General features: G+C 39.0%; 1 protein-coding gene across 1 annotated transcript in view; it reads right to left on the bottom strand.

Moving 5' to 3' along the window:
* Positions 1-18,159, bottom strand: part of LOC147320357 (polypeptide N-acetylgalactosaminyltransferase 10-like) — a 124,161-nt gene that overhangs the window by 65,179 nt on the left and 40,823 nt on the right. The window contains exon 4 of the mRNA XM_086308265.1: positions 13,920-14,086. Coding sequence (XP_086164391.1) covers positions 13,920-14,086 — 167 coding nt within the window. The remainder of the gene's footprint in view (positions 1-13,919; positions 14,087-18,159) is intronic.

Below are 18,159 nucleotides of genomic sequence, written 5' to 3'. Positions count from 1 at the left end.
CATCAGGTGTGCCAGAGACGACCTAATGTCCAAGGTATTCACTAATATGGTCTGATGAAAGTCATAAATCGCTTCATTCTTCTACAAAGCACCAAGCTCACATCTCTGACATTGTCATTCCCATTAACTCGCACCCATCTTCCCCTCTTTGAATGTTGTTTCACGCCTCTTGATTGTCTCACTCTGTGAGTAAATGTATTTCCCATGCCCATTTATCACCTGCCTCTACACAGCACTTTCATTTTCCTGCCAAAACACGATAACTATCATTTAGGACGTGTCATGCCATCTCAAATTGCTGGCAACAAATTTCCTACCGAGGATATAGAACTAATTACATGTTTGGAAACAATTAGAGCCGTTCACTAAACATTTGAGAATACAATCAGTGTCAAGTTTAATACTTTCGTTCTACCATACCGATTTTTTTCCTCCCTTCATTAAAATTCAGTGTTATCAAATGTTATGTTTGTTTTTCAGACAGTTATCTAATTGATCCCATCAGGCAGCGGAGGGAATAATCCAACTATCAATCTCAAGTCAGTGACAGGCTTCCAGTGAATACTGCAGTGTGGCTCGGTGGTCCTGCTGAGCGGGACCGTCACTGTCACAGAACACAGTTAACAGTGACACATGGTGCCTGGTTTAATGAAACTGTGCTACGACGATGTCTGAGCACAATAATATGCCAGAGATAAGACGCCAAAGAGAAAGAATGGAGCTGCAAAATCAAAATCCTTTGGGTTTTTCTTTTTTATCTTTAACAACACAGCAAAAAAAAAATCTTTTATTTTCTAAATTTAGTTTTTCATTAAGAGGAGAAAAATCATTAAAGTGATAATTGACAACTTTTAGAGCTGACAAATCAGACATTAACGACTCGTTCGAACCAGAGATAAGGCTGCTGAAGTGCCTACCACCGTTTCATGGTTCAATCATTGTAGAGTAAAACAAGACAGGGAAGGGAAAGAGACAGAAAGAAAAAAAAAAAGTCGGTGGCTGCTTGGTTGTTTTATTACATTTGCAGTTGTGATCACCAACTGGTCGACGGTTAAGGGTGCAACACCCTCAACATTCAACAACCACTTTCAATTGCAAGGTGGATGGAAATCTGTCACCAAACAGCCGCGGTGTAATGTCAGACAGACTGATAAAGGATTGCATACAAGTGTCGTCCAATGTATAAACACAAGCAGACTCCCAACATCTTGTAGTCAATCTGAGAGAATCTTTGCAGATCTCTTTGCACTAGGGCAGCGGTCCCCAACCCCCGGGCAGAGTCGTTTGGTACCGGGCTGCCAGAGTTGAGGCTCGGGTGTGAAATTTATGGTTTTCAGGGTTTTTAGCGTTAACTCTGTTTCCCTGGGTCTTTTCCCGTGTTGTAGTTGTGTCTCTTATTTTGATAGAAATATTTACGTGTTACCATAGCGATCAGAGAGCATTAAGGGGCAGAGGGGAGGATGTTACTCTCAGTGTTGTTGGCGCATTTCAGGAGGACGCTGATAATAAAGTTACACAATTACACATGAATTCGTGTTTATTATTATATTTACAAAACACCATCGTTTTTGTCTTGGTCGTATCATTTTATTTTGTAGTATTGATCCGTGAAACCTTAAAGGCCGGTCCGTGAAAATATTGTCTGACATTAAACTGGTCCGTGGCACAAAAAACGTTGGGGATGGTTGTACTAGGGGACCCAAGTCAGCTAGTAGCTAACGGTTGTGTTCAGGTCATGTTCTTATGTCAGAGCAAGGCTGACAACTGCCTACGCCATTTGGCGGTTAAACTGCTTGACATCCATGTACATTTTTGCCAATTTATCAGTTAAAGACAAAGACCTGATCTTAGATTCATAGCAACAATTTCAAGGTCAATGACATCACTGCAGAGAGTTTGGTGGCGCTACGGTCTTCAACCACGGTTTTCTCTAGTGTAGCAACTGTGATTGTTAAAAGAGCAAAGTTGAAATACTGACATGTTCTAATGGATAAAGTTCTTTGAAAAATCTCAGTACAGCTTTTTATAAGTATCCTTCAACAATGACCTTTCTCAGCTTTCTAATACGGAATTGGGAAAAAAACCCCAAACATTTCTTTGTTTGCCATTGAACGCTCCATTATGCTCACCAACTAGTTACAAACTTTGTCTGCCATCATTCTCATTTGGTTCAAAGCTTAGTAGAAGCAATGGGCGTGAAACAAAGTAAAATGAAGGGCTGAAATGGCAAAGCAAACAGCTGGAAAACCAACTCTTTCAGGGAACCTGCAGGATCAGGTGAGAATGCACCGTGGGTTAATCACTTTATGCAATGCCAATCAAATTACCTGCAGTAATATCATCTATTGTAGGAAAGGAAGTGTTGATTAGTGCAATTTTAAGGATAAGGGGAGCCTATGTCATGGTGTTTTTAATCATTTACTATACGTACACAGTAGATAAGGTAATCCTCTTTTCTTCATCTGATAATGATTTAGGTTATTACCAAATAAAAGTGCTTTATGTGTTCTTTTAACGATAACGTCTGCGTGGTACTCTGCTGAGTAATCAACCTCAGGCATGCCATGACAGATCATATGATGAGATTCCCTCTCATCTACAGAAGGAAAAAGAAAGGGGGCTGATTTTGGACCAGAAGCAGAATTCTTTCTTTCAGTCGTAGGCTTTAATCAAAACCCAGCAGGTGCTGAGGGTACATCATATCATTTTCTACTGAGACCATTGTAGGAGGGGAAATTGGTCCCTCTTGCTTTTCTATGATGAATTTCTTACTTTATGACTGTTGAATGTCAGTGGCAATAAAAAAAAAAAAGTAAGAAAAAAAAAGAGCAACACTTGTTCTTTGATTGAAATACAATGAAAACTGATATTTACTGCCAATCATTTTCTAATGATTAAAGTTTTTCCATGTCGGCAGCAAAAGAGATTAGAAGAGAGCAGAATTGAGGTTAGTAATGTCGCAGCCAACAATCCCAGCAGCCAATCAGGCTCAAGGCTCCACCAGAGTCAGATTTAGGAGCTTTGTTGATCTGATGCCTGGAAGAGAAGGAGATCACTCCCACAGATTACACATATCACAGTCCCAAAAAAGAGGAGAAGAAGAAACAAGCAGAAAACATTACGATGACAACTCAGGATCATTTTAAGACTCACACCAATGCATCACCGTGGCCAGTTTTATATTCCTTTAGCTTCTCACAGGCGTGCACAGCACTGAGTGTACACATATCATGACTAACAGTGGTGGTAATTTAGAAAAGATCCACCAATCCACTCTGTCAGATCAATGTACATTGACTGAGACCTTAACCAGCAAGCTGTGTGTTGATTAGATGCCTGATCTGCACTAAACTCAGCTTTGCTCTTCACCTAATGTAATTTGCTGTACTGAGCTAATATTGATACATAAAGCTATTCATGCTCACATGTATCATACTGCAAAAAAAGCCGTGACAGTGTGTAAATTAACATGATGTAGTGATTTATAGGTTTCATTAACCCATATTTCATTTACAAAAGAAAACCTGGTTTAAACTGGGGGGAAAATGACCTCTTTGGAATTTGATGGCTGTCCTTTTGAAACCGTTGCATAAAAAAATTAATTAAAAATAAAATTTTATGATTTTATATATGATGACTTTTCATGAAATGTGTTCATGAAAAGAAGGAAGAAGAGAGAAGAAGAACAATGGAAGAGAAGAAGAAGGCAAAGATGGATGAGGAAGACAGAAGGATGGAGAAAGGAATGGAAGGAGGGAAGGAAGGCAAGAAAAAAAATGAAAGAACGTTTTATCCTAAATTTGAAAAATTATTGAGAAACAGCAGCTGAAGGCAACAGTAAAAAAATACCGTAAAAAAAAAAAAAATACAGCAATTAAAATACTCAAAATAACAAAAAACAAATGAAAAGTGATTATAAACTACTTGTTAACTAAATACTCCAAGATTTTACTGCAACACAGCAGACTTGATACAAAGAAATTTATTTCCATTTAGCTCACAAAGGGAATCTGTTTCAGGAAGTCATTTGAAAAGGGAGACTGCTCAGAACTGCTGTTACTACATTACTGACAACATCGAGCAATTAGACAGGAAACATGTTGGTTTAGATCGAAAAAGGGGAAAAAGCACTACAGGAACTACTCTCTGAATGTCAGGTTTGTGTGTTCCAATAAGATCCATTACATAGTTTGCCCATTGGCGGGTTTTGTTCTTTGTCTGCAACTGCAAAATGTCACAGCCGTGAGGTAAAAGACCACAAGAAAACTAATTTAAAAAAAAAAAAAAATGTAAATAAAAAGGACAACAATGCATTAATGTGAGATGACAAATGAACGACGCTGGAAAGTTTTGCAACAGTCAGGGCAAATAAAACAAGCAAGCAAGAGTCAACAGAAATAACCAAGAATTGAAATATGAAGAAATGTCAAAGTCAGATAACATATGATATTAAACCACTAAAAAAAAAAAAAAAAAAAAAAAAAAAAAAGTAAACCCACCACACTGAAATGGATTCAAAGCCACATAATGCAGTCATAGCTTGAGCTAAATTTGTGCATTTAACTTCATTTAAAGAAGAGCGTAGTTGCCTACACTCAGCTTTGTAGGTGTGTTCCCATATAGTCCTGATCAAAAGTTTAAGCCCACTTGAAAAAAATGGCACCAAAAATAAAATGAAAGAAAAGAAGAAAAACAATTCATACTTTGCATGGTTGGATCTTAACAAGGTTCCAAAGTAGAGCTTCAACATGCAACAAGAAGAAGTGGGACTGAGACAAAACATTTTTTGAGCATGCAATTTACTGAAAACAACACTTAAAATGAAACAAGCCGTTTCACAGCTGATCAAAAGTTTAAGACCACATGCCTTTAAAAGGCCAAATCTGTGCAAAAATGTGTCATTTTCTGTCAGGTAGTCACACTGTCATGATGTTCTGATGGCAAAGGGGAAAGGGTTGCTGAATGTGTGCCATCGCTGCTGAGGTGGGATGCAGTAAGACAGGTTTTTGGGATTTCTTAAATGATCCTGATGGTTATGGAACAAAAAAAGTCAAGTGGAGGACCCCCAAAAAAATGTAACCAGCACTGCGCTGATGGTTCCAATTGGCCGTCCGTCAAGACACTGGACGATCGTCGACCCAAATTAAGGGTGTTACTGGTGTCGACTGCAGACCCATAACCATCAGAATCTGAGACTGAAGAGCTTCAAAAACAAAGGCCTTGTCTTCTTGAACTAGAGTTTTTTTTGGAGGTGTGGTCCTAAACTTTTAAGTGGTCTTAAACTTTGGATCGGGACTGTATTTTTTTTCCCCAATAACTTATGTTGTGTACCGTGTCACTGTACTTCTGCAGTGTGTGGAATAGGGCTGTGCGATATGACCAAAATCTCATATCCCAATATAAGACATCTATCATCCCGATAACGATATAAATCACAAAATTTTTACATTTTCTGTAAATTCTGTGAATCTTGAGCAGCTCGACTTGCATGAAGTGTGTTCAGCTGGGTGCTGTGTACCTAAAGTTGAGACTTTTAGCTATACATTTTTAGACATAAGTTGTAACGGACGCCGTTTTCTTTGCGAGTATTTATTACACGGCGTGCTCTAGAAAGCCTGTTCTAATGTTTGAGTCTAAGGTTTATTTTTTAGCACCTAACGCCTCTTTTTTGTTTCTCATCCGTAAAACTCCGCATACTCTTTCACGATTTAGTTTATTTTGAAAAGCCTCAACAGGATCTTGAGCTTTATTGTGAAAGGTTTATTTGCAAAACAAACAAGCGGAAGGCGGAGCAACGCCATTGTTTTACCGTCGTGGTTGCTAACGACAACGCGTAAAAACAGTTGCTTGTCTGTCCGTAGTGTTGTCATATTAAATATAAGAGAGAACTTTAACAAATTAATATAGCCACTATAATGACCATCAAAACGATGAAAAATATTTCCGTAAACAGTTTATTTTGCGACACCATGAAACAAACGATAGCGTAAAATGAAACGATAGATGTTTTTATATTATCATCCGATAAATATCCTTATATTGAACAGCCTTAGTGTGGAATATAGTGCAAACATTAACTAAAAAAAATAGCATTGAGTGCATTAAACTTGCAAATAAGCAGAGCTGACTTAAAACACAGGATGAGCCACACAAATTTCACATACTGTGCTGGATTAACTTTACTATTTAATTTAGTAACAGCTGTGTTAAAATAAGTTACATTAACTCATCTTATTTTTTATTTTTGGTACAGTTGAAAAGTAAGAAAGGAGAAGCACAAACAAGATGAGACGTCAAAGAGATGAAACAGGGCAGACATGTCTTATCCTAAAGATAAGACAAAACAAATGACAAAACAGAAACGTGAACACTCAAAGAAAAGATTAGAGACATGCAGGGAAAATGCAGAGAAGGAGAACAGCAAAAAGAAGAAGAACGGGAGGGAAGACAGGAGATAAAAGAAGACAGAAGACAAAAACAGCAGGTTTCAGTGTTTTGCGTGTTACCTATGAGTCAGTGTTCTGCCTGAATGAACTTCTCCAGCAGCTCAGAGGTAAGCGTGGGCGAGCGTGTGTGAGAAGGGTACAGCGAGGTAGGGATCACGTTACCCTGACAAGGTGCAACGTATTGAAAAACAGATGAATGTGGATGCAAATATTGCTAAATGTAATATTTTTCTTCCACGCCGGTGGGTGGCAACAGCCAAATCAATCATCACTTTGAAATTACAGCAGAGATTTTACACAAACATTACTTGGCAGCGAACATTTTGTACAGAAAAGTGTGAACGTTTCTTTTTTTTTTGTATTTTCCCAAACAGGTTGCATAATTAAAGATGACATTTAAAAGGACAACTTCAAATGTATATTTTAATCTGCTGCTTTGGAGTCTGGCTGTGTTGACCGCATTGGCTTCGGATACACTAAATAGCTTACTTTTTTGTGGGGTTGGTTTACATTGGGCTTTGGTTTAAAGAGAGATTATGTTGTGCAAGTTAGTTTTTTGTTTTGTTTAAAGGTAAACAGTAACGATGAGAATCAAAGAACAAAGGAGTAGCAAAAAGCTTTCCTGTAGCTTAGGCTTGTTCATGAGTCTAGGATCATAACACTCAAGGCAGGGGTCAGATGGGTTTTGTGGGAAGTCTATATATATTTCCCACGGTGCTCAGAGTGCAGATTATTTTAAAAGTTACCTGTGCTGTCCTTGGTGCAGCTGGTTCCCACTGCAGAAGGACAAACCAATGTGGACAAATGTTCACCCTGCTAAGATGTCAAGTTCACACAATGTCTGGAATTAACAAATGTTTTCTCATTAGCTAAAAATAAGTATGAATAATTTGTTTTGTTTAGTACTTGTGATGACATCTATAGACTTAAAATGAGATTAATAAATCTAAAAGAAGGCTTCAAAGTTAAGTAATTTCTTCTTATAAAAGACACAAGATGAATACATAACTAATTCTTCTGCACTGAAGATGCCACTTAAGACAGAACAACACCACATGCAAGTTTATCAGGCAATGCCTGTAAAACATTTTCAGCCGCTAGCCCGCTAACAAGGTGACACAAGCACAGCACAACCTGTAATATCCCAAACCTACACCCCTGAAGATCAACAAGCTATTATTGGCAGTTTGAATTCAATTTTACAATCAAATGCTAACATCAGTAGAAATTTACATGATTATAGACACAAAGATGATTTTGCTCATCTGACTGCAGTGTTTTTATCAACTGCGTGATAAATATGTTGTGTTCAGATGAGCAGAATCAACCTGGGATGTTCTTACCTGGATTACAGCATAGGGACCTGACACCCCTTCTATAGTTTGAACAAAAAAACTTTTCTTCCTATTCATAATAAATGATCACCTCAAGCTGCCATGGTAACTGATGGCCTGCTGAACTGCTCAGATATATTCATGACTTTTTGTAACATTATTTGGCATTTAGAAATGAAGACATAAATGCATGAGCATAATAAATAATGTGGGAAACCATAAAAAATAAAAAGTGCTCTTATTTTATAATCCACTTTGATGTGTTCTAGTTCAGAGCTACAACAGAAGTTCTCTCCTCCAGCTTGTTCTGATGAGTTTATCCATATCTCTCCATCCTCCATCTCATCCAAATTAAATTCCCCTTTCCCCCCCATTATAATTATTTCCCATTTCATCACAGAGCGATGCATAAATTTGCACATCAACCTCTCGATAAACGCCCATGTCTGCTTTGCAGTGGAACTGAATTTATGTTCTTGTGCACTTTTGTTCGGTTGCCTGAGGACACCACTGTAATCATACCCCATCTATCCCAGTGTGCTGTCTCTGTAATAACTGATTCACTCAGTATGTGTTTTTTTGCGCCTGATAAACTGAAAAAAGAAACATCTGTGAATGTTACATTGCTTATTCAGTTTGGGAGGAGCAGTCTTTGCTGGTTTTGAGAAGCTTCAAGTCACAGTCCCAGCTTTATTGAACTGCTGCCTGTACAAGCAAAATGTACAATACGAGGTTACCACAGTGCACTTCTCTTGTATATAGAACTTTAGACTGTGTCTCCCCAACACTACTTATTTAAGTGGTGTTTTTTTTTTTTTAAACACAATAAATTAACTCTGGAAATAGATTTTCTGCATTTTTACTGCACTGTAACAAACTGTTGTACAATTATAGGACATTTTGACAACAACGTAGCACATTTTAACACATCTAAACACTGTAAATACTGATGCCTATGGAGAAATTATGTATATACAGCTACAGCTATACCGTAAACCATTCATTCTATATTATACGACATTATTTTCTATATACTAAGACGTTGTTTATGTACATTACAGTACTTTACTTGCCCAGTAGTGGCATAACTCACTTATGAAGTTATTAATTGCTTTAACATACAAAAATCTAAAAGTTTACCGTTTGAATCCACACCTGTAAATGGTATTACAAAAATGTAATGTAATAAGTGTTTTTTCTGTTTTTGGTATTCCTATGACATTATCCTCACTTCATCTCCCATTGGTTAAAATTCATGAATGATCCTGGATTGAACACAGTTGAGAACTGAAGATACTACAAAGATTGTATTTAATATTCCACAATTTGGTTGTATATGTATGATGACAATACAGAGTCTAGTCTAACTTTTTTTTTTTTTTTTTTTAACAGTAAGAAATTATAAAAATAAAATCTTACCAAATCATCAGAAATTGTGCACATTTCCATTTACCCAGTTTCTTCCTTCAATTTTATTTGAATTTTTTATGATAATATGCTCAGAATAAAACTTCTTTAACATATTAGAGGGTAAATAAAGTCTGCTTTTTTTTTTCTTTTTTTTATAAAATGTTGACACCTGGAAATGCCATATGGTACTGCAAAAACAACTGAACAGTGACCTTTGTGTGGTCATAGGCATGAGTCATCACAACAACCTTTGCAATACTCAGATAATTCACACTATAAAGCCACATTATTGTCACACTTCTAGGTCTCATCATTGATCGTCCTCTGGGCTTCATTTTATAATGACACTGATTTATTTCTCTTCAGATTACTTGTGGATATTCAAGTCTCTTTCAACTAAATACCACTAGGCATCAGAACCCATTAAGGTATTCCTGAAATCATCTATAGGTGTGAATGCTCAGCAGCCACAGTCAATTATTCTGTGTGGCTTTGTTCTTTGTGTTAGGAGGCAGGCTGTGCTTTGCAATCAGTCAATATACAAAAAAGTATAACTGACTGAGTCACTCAAAAAAAAGAAAAGAAATAACCTACAATAAGCTTGTATTAGATTTCACAGTTCTTCCATAGCTGGAGTGAAGAAGTTCAAACCCTCAAATTAGAAGGAGCACAAGGAAAGAGTGGATTTTGAAACTTTACAACACTGCATGAGACAGATTTAATTTGTCAGTTTCTCAGAATCACAAAACAAAAACGTGCTTGTTTATTTGTCATCTAGAGGCAGAATTACAGTGGTGGACCAGCTGCAATAATAATGATTTGGAGTACTGAGTGACCTGAATGTTTTAAAGCTTCAACCAAACCGGGACTCAAATATGTAAATTTATCTATTCTTTTCACAATACATGCATTACCACACAAATTCAAAACAGTTGATGAATTAAGAAACAATAATTCGGCATTATTCATTGGACATCTACATTATTTAGGATTCTCTGATGCTACCAACCCCCCCCCCCCCCCCCAAAAAAAACAAAAAAAAAAACAAAAAAAAAAGTCACGTCAGGAATAACTTCAAAATTTTCAAAGATGCCCCAAACCAGAGCGCCACAGTTTGACAAATTACCAAAAAGACCTGTAAGTAACGCATCTTACACCTATGCATCCCAACAAGGCAGCCACAGTTTAACTATTAAAATATTGACAGTTATATTCTTTTTTTTTTTTTAAGTATCTCTTCCTAGTGCCTTTTTTCCCCTCAACTTTCATCATCCTTCTTTCCCACCTCCTTTTGCAGCCTTCTGTTACAAAGCAATAACCCTCACTCTCACTAACCTGTCACAGTGCTTGTACTAATTCGACTTGTTTTTAAGTATCTTAAGTCAATGTCTGGTCCCATTTTTTAAAATAATGCATTAGAATAAAAAAAAAAAAAGAAAAAGAAAAAAAGAAAAAAAGAAAATCTCCTACCCAAAACTCCCTTCTTAGTATTTACAATAATGATGACTTCCACGTACAGCTCCAGCAACCGCTTCCCTTTCCTTTTTGGTTGACCAAAGAAAGTGAAAATCTATAGCAACACATTAAACTTAAATAAACAATGTTATCTTCAAAAGACGCAAGAAAATGATTTTCAGGGGAGGATTTAATCGAGTATATAACTTTAGAGCTACATCTTTCATCTGCATATTCATTAAACATGATGTTCGGTTCCAATAATAGTCTTTTGAATTCTAACTTTTGAGCACAAGAACTGATCTGAAGCTGACACACACCTACACGCACATTACAAAATTGCAATTTATGTAAACTGGGAACAACAGTACTCTAATTTCACATTTAATTTAATCTATTTTAAGATTCTTACACTTTTAACATCTAAAAATAACATCACAAGAAGTTAAATTAGCTTGAAATGAGCAGAAGTTCACAATCCACTTAAAACTTTCCTGAACCCAAAGAGAAAAGTTCTGTTGCGTCAATACAACACAAAGCTGAGCACAGCAAGCACAGAGATAATATAAATCATCAGGTATCCTCTAAGTCAAACAGGAATAGTTGCATTAATTATGATATTAAAAGGAGAGAAGAGGCTGTTCCTGAAACGCCGCTCTGCAACAAGGCTATAATTACACAACATATAAACCTGGTACTAATTAGCACCTCAGAAAATATAACTGCACTGACAAAAACATCTCATCAATTGTTTATCTTCCTCATGTCAGCAGTGAGGCACCAAAACAAAACAGCGCCAATTAATATAACAGGCCATCAGTAACTCTGCGGGCTAGCCTGCTGCCATGGAGCACGGAGATTGTTAATCAGCCTGAAAGAAAGTGACAGGGTTTGATAAAATGTGAGCGGTTACCTGTCTCCTTAACAACCGACAAGAGCAGTTCACCTCTGAAAGTCGAGTAAAAATCCTCCTTCATGCCAGTTTCTTCTTCTTCTTTTTTCTCCATAAATTATTTAATATCTAAGGAGCTGGAAAAGTGAACCTGAAATTATGCATCACACGGTGGCTTTGCAGCAGGCTTCGTGATTAATATCGTGTTCTCACCTCCATCGAGGCCTTGCTGATAACATTGCACTTGTCCCCCCGATTTATTATGTAAGGGTTCAAAGCTGTACATTAATTCCAGAGTTCAAACTGATTAAGCTGTCTGTGTGAGAATACCGGTTCACACCAGAAAGTAGATTATTCTGCAGCTAACCTCGCTAACACTAGCCGGGCCACAGAACCCCCTCATCATCAGCATCTGTTCAGAGACGGCTGCAGGCAGCAGCTCCGAACACATTAACAATATAAATTCTTTTTATGCAGACAGGGAAGCTTTAGGCTTTGCTTTGAAAACTAACCCACGGTGTCGATTTTAGAAGGAAAATACACAAACAGCCATGACAAACATCTAGCATTAGCTGCTTAAGCTAAACATTTGCCCTGGCATTATTACAATGATACAAAAAAGCTCAGCTGATGTTACGAGCTCGCACATAGAGCTTGGTTAGGACTTGCATTTAATATAACCAAGTGTAATATTAGTTTGGGCCACCACCAAATTAGCTGAACCACACCAACTCCTCTAAGTTGCTGCGCCACTGCAAGCCTCTTTGAAACCCAGCTGTCCCTTTCCTGCTGTTTCTGCCTTATTCAGTATCATAGCTGTTCTAAGTGGTCTGTGTTGGGTTTTTGCTACAGCTGCCTGCGTAAAGTAAGTTGAAACGAGGATAGGAAGTAGAGCAGGGCGATATGACCAAAAATATTTATCACGATTTACATTTGAAAATTTGTGATAACGATATAACTGACGATATAATTGACACTAGACAAAATACTTTACAACTCCACAACTTTATTAGGGGAAAAAAAACATCAATGCATTTTCACTTAAACAAGCAGCTGTTTTTTATCTGCATTAAAGTTATATAAAAATTTAACAGTGCAAATGCAAATTCCTTGCTGACAGTTTAACTAAAAGGCATTTCCAGTGGAAATTGGCCGACACATCCTCAGCATAACCATGTATAATATCCACAAAACTTAAAAAGAGGTTATACACACACAATACAGTAATATTATGTTGAAGCACAGTACGTATCACTCCGCGAGGCGCCTGCCTACGATAGCTGTAATGCTCCGACAATCCATCAAGCGGTGCGGCTTCGTAGCTCAGCAAAGTCGTACTGAAACATTTGACAGATTTTCGAGCGCCGTGTACATAAAATCGTTTCGAGGTCAGTAAACACAACCAGAATTCATACATAAGGCACACGGGATTATAAGGGGCACTGTCGACTTTCAGAAAAATCAAAGGATTGATTTTAAGTGTGCCGTATTTTCCAAAAAACAGTAATAACGACGGCCCGCTAGCATGCTCTACCAAAGATAGTGTTTTGTTGTGTATCTGACGGACGAAAGCCAAACCAGTTCCACACCACTGAAGTTGCAGCATTTTTACAAACCAATCCGCGTTCGCTCTTCTCATTCTCCGTCGCCGCTATGTGCGTATGAAAACATAGGCACTGCGCATGTGCGTTTTACCCATATTCTAGCGCGATATTTCATTTTCTTATCGTTGCCCAACATTATACCGGTATTACCATGAACTGTATGATATGGCCCAGCTTAATAGGAAGGACCTAGAAAACAGCCTTGACCCCAAGTATTACTACTGCAGATAGAAATAATATTCTTGGAATTATACTGAATGGGTTACAAATAAGATTTCTGCAGTATGCATTATGTTTCTTATTTTATTGTACTTTTACTGACCATACTGGCAAGAACAACCAAATGCTCAGAAGTGAATTTAGGCAAGGCTCTCAGCAACAAGACTCTAGTCTTGTTAAGAAATGGCCGACAGGCCCAGTGAGATACATTTCTGAAATCCTGACTCACCACTATGAGAGAGAGTGTCTCCATTTCTCTCCCGGTCTGTTTATAATATACATACGCATGAGTGTCTTGGGATCACTTTCGGGCCTCCGCAGAAGCTGGCCGCCACGTTTACTTCTGAGCAGCTCGGTATTTGTGCAACAGTCAACATTACTAGCAAACAAATGATTCAGTGGTTTGTGTTTGTGCATGGAAAGGAGCAGGGGAGGACAGAACAGCAGAAATAGTTCACCTAAAGTTCAGTTATCTGTAGCAAGCCACACAGACTGTGCGTATGTACACGAACGCAGGTGTTTTCTCCTCAGTAGTGATGAGCGTGTGTGCGCTGTGTACCTTTGTCGCTGAAGTCGTCGACCAGGATGATCTCGGCTATGAGCTGTGGGGGAGAGCGATTCAGCACGCTGTGAACCGTCCTGAGCAGCGACGACCAGCCCTCGTTGTGGAACGGGATGATGATTGTGGTGTTGGGCAGCTTCTCTGCATACAGCTTGTGTTTACAGCTACACAAACACATGGAAGACACAAATAAGAGGGGAAATAGACAAAAGGGAAATATGTAATAATATATTTTTAGCCAGTGTGAAGTATCTCATTAACTACTGGACAAAGTTTGATGACTTCGATGCCCAATTACTGTTAGTAATACTAACAACCACGAACAATCTCGACACACACTTCTTTCTAGGAAAAATCAATCCAAAGCTCAGTGGTATTCTGAAATCGGTTGTTGCTACTGCGGTTCCCGCCTTCTGCTTTCTGTGTAGTACATGCAAAGGGGTGGGGGGCGGGGGATCCTAGAAGGGAACCTTGCCACCAAGTAAACACTGGATGGTACCAGTAATGACAAACCAATCCAATGCTCAGTAGTACTCTGAAATCTCATCTAGAAAATGACAGACAATAGTGAAAAATAGCTATAATTCAAGGCGTGATAACAAAGGCCTCCAACTCCATAAAGGATTATAGGCCTTTTCGTTTGGCCCCAACAGAAATGTAATTTTGGATTGCTCCCTGGAATTGGTCACTATTGGTCTGTTCTGATCAAAGTTGTCCCTATTACAGTATTCACATGGGTAATACATCTACAGGAGATAAATCTTGGAACAAGTGGTTGATGAGCAACGACTGTGTTGGTGTGACCAGTAATGGCCTGCATTTTCCATCCACTTTGTGCCAAAACACTATGGTAGATGCACACCATAGTTCAGTTTGTTAAAGCAGAACACTGCATTGACAGTCTGAACATCAAGTTTCACAGCAAAACCCTGTGAACGCTGGAAAAACAAACACGTTACTGGTCACCTGACCGTTGCTTTCAAGCTTGGATGCTGCGAGCTGAAAACTGTTGTTTGGTCTCTGGATTGGAGTTTGAGATCCAGCTCTCATCACCAGTGAAGGTCCTTGACTTGAAAAGGCCAGCTTAAAACAGATTAACAGTTTAAATACTTTCTGTGTACAAGTGCAAGTTTGAAGCACACAATGACATGACATATGAGCACTGATTGGCCAAATTTAAATCAGGGACAGTTTTTGATTTTTGTGAAGACGACATTTTCAGATGTCTTATTCTGTTGAGCTACAGTCTAACATTCAAGGACATTCAATGAGCTGTTGTGTTACAAGAAGAGGAAGAAATCTTTATTTTTAGAAGTTAGGAGGAAGATTTGCACATTTTTCCTAATAATCTTTTAATATTTTTAATGACCAAAAAAGTTGCAAAAATAGCTTTATTCCTTTTCAACCTGCTCGATGAAGTGTAACCTAAATAAATTGCAGATGGACTGGAGATATACAGTGGGGCAAAAAAGTATTTAGTCAGCCACCGATTGTGCAAGTTCCCCCACTTAAAATGATGACAGAGGTCAGTAATTTGCACCAGAGGTACACGTCAACTGTGAGAGACAGAATGTGAAAAAACAATCCATGAATTCACATGGTAGGATTTGTAAAGAATTTATTCGTAAATTAGGGTGGAAAATAAGTATTTGGTCACCTCAAACAAGGAAAATCTCTGGCTCTCACAGACCTGTAACGTCTTCTGTAAGAAGCTTTTCTGTCCCCCACTCGTTACCTGTATGAATGGCACCTGTTTGAACTCATCATCTGTATAAAAGACACCTGTCCACAGCCTCAAACAGTCAGACTCCAAACTCCGCCATGGCCAAGACCAAAGAGCTTCCGAAGGACACCAGGAAAAGTATTGTAGACCTGCACCAGACTGGGAAGAGTGAATCTACAATAGGCAAGCAGCTTGGTGTGAAAAAATCAACTGTGGGAGCAATCATCAGAAAATGGAAGACATACAAGACCACTGATAATCTCCCTCGATCTGGGGCTCCACGCAAGATCTCATCCCGTGGGGTCAAAATGATCATGAGAACGGTGAGCAAAGATCCCAGAACCACACGGGGGGACCTGGTGAATGACCTGCAGAGAGCTGGGACCAAAGTAACAAAGGTCACCATCAGTAACACTACAACGGCAGGGAATCAAATCCCGCAGTGCCAGACGTGTTCCGCTGCTGAAGCCAGTGCATGTCCAGGCCCGTCTGAAGTTTGCCAGAGAGCACATGGATGATACAGCAGAGGATTGGGAGAATGTCATGTGGTCAGATGAAACCAAAGTAGAACTTTTTGGTATAAACTCAACTCGTCGTGTTTGGAGGAAGAAGAATACTGAGTTGCATCCCAAGAACACCATACCTACTGTGAAGCATGGGGGTGGAAACATCATGCTATGGGGCTGTTTTTCTGCCAAGGGGACAGGACGACTGATCCGTGTTAAGGACAGAATGAATGGGGCCATGTATCGTGAGATTTTGAGCCAAAACCTCCTTCCATCAGTGAGAACTGATGAGAACTGAAGATGAAATGAGGCTGGGTCTTCCAACATGACAATGATCCAAAACACACCGCCCGGGCAACAAAGGAGTGGCTCCGTAAGAAGCATTTGAAAGTCCTGGAGTGGCCTAGCCAGTCTCCAGACCTCAACCCCATAGAAAATCTGTGGCGGGAGTTGAAAGTCCGTGTTGCTCGGCGACAGCCCCAAAACATCACTGCTCTCGAGAAGATCTGCATGGAGGAATGGGCCAAAATACCAGCTACTGTGTGTGCAAACCTGGTAAAGACCTATAGTAAACGTTTGACCTCTGTTATTGCCAACAAAGGTTATGTTACAAAGTATTGAGTTGTATTTTTGTTATTGACCAAATACTTATTTTCCACCCCAATTTACGAATAAATTCTTTACAAATCCTACCATGTGGATTCATGGATTTTTTTTTCACATTCTGTCTCTCACAGTTGAAGTGTACCTCTGGTGCAAATTACTGACCTCTGTCATCATTTTAGGTGGGGGAACTTGCACAATCGGTGGCTGACTAAATACTTTTTTGCCCCACTGTATAATGTAGCATACTAGCGTACTATAGTATTGTGTTAGCAACAGGCATGCCCACACTCATTAGTTCAGTGGCAAGCATTGTAAAATGTTTTATTCTTTTACCTTTAACTCTGCAAGTTCATCGGATTTTCTATACAACCTTTTCTTTGGGTACATTGTACATGTAAGCCCTTCTCTTTGTAACAAAGGTTCATAGAGCCTCATCATCATGTCTGTTTGGCCTTTACCAAAATGCAGTTACCACATAGTTAGAATAATCCTCCATGTGTTTCTGTGCTGGGGTTATTATTTAAAATGCTAATGGAGAGCGTGGTAGAAATTCTTCTGGAACCTGTGGAGCTGCCCTTTACCTTGCTGTACTGCTGTGCACCCTCTACCAGCCCAACCTGAACAATGAGCTGCTCTTTTAATAAGATCTAATGAAGCATACCACCTGCTGGCTTGCCCCTCTAGACATTTGTCTCTTCTTTCTCTCGCTCTCTGAAAGATCGAGAGGAGAATCTATCGCGGCAGTAATTAAGTCTCTCAAGGCCCGTGTGGCTGCCTGAAACCCATCCTCTGTGTCTCTCCATCATGTCATTCAGGTAGTGAGCGAGAGCGAAATGGATATACGAATCCTGTAGAGGTGCCCGGGCCTGATGTGAATAGATTTGGCACACAGCTGTCGGACACCCGTCACTCTGTTACTTTGACCAGTAAAACAGATACACCTGCTGGCCTCCCCCATCCCCGTTACCCCTGTGTGAAGTATCTGGGTAGGTTTTAATAATCGATTCATCGATTAAAATCGATTCTGGCTTGGATAACGTGATATCGATTCATTAAAATCCTGAATCGATTTTTTTATATAAATGTATTTTGCCCAAAATTCCAGAATCTCAGGTGAAACGTCACAAAATTTTGACAACCACCAAACAGCTAAGACAGTAAATGAGAGCAGGTACACGGCTTCTGCACAAAGATGTAAACACAAAGCGCGGACCCGCCGACGGATCAGAATCATTGAGATGTCGCCTTTCTCACCTCACGGCACGGACACGGTCGGGGCTGAAAGCCGACAGCTCGCTGATTCTGATGTTTCGGCGGGTCTGCGCTTTGTGTTTACGTCCTTTTTGCACTGATTCTAAAGCTGTTAGTTTGATCTCTCTCCAAACAATATTGATCCAAACTA

This window comes from Aulonocara sp. 'chitande type north' Nkhata Bay, linkage group LG10, assembly GCF_057382095.1.
Source record: "Aulonocara sp. 'chitande type north' Nkhata Bay isolate Kocher_YH1m ecotype deep benthic linkage group LG10, A_spYH_male_GT1.1, whole genome shotgun sequence".
NCBI classification, from domain to species: Eukaryota; Metazoa; Chordata; class Actinopteri; order Cichliformes; family Cichlidae; genus Aulonocara; species Aulonocara sp. 'chitande type north' Nkhata Bay.
This window is presented reverse-complemented; position numbering and strand designations above follow the sequence as displayed.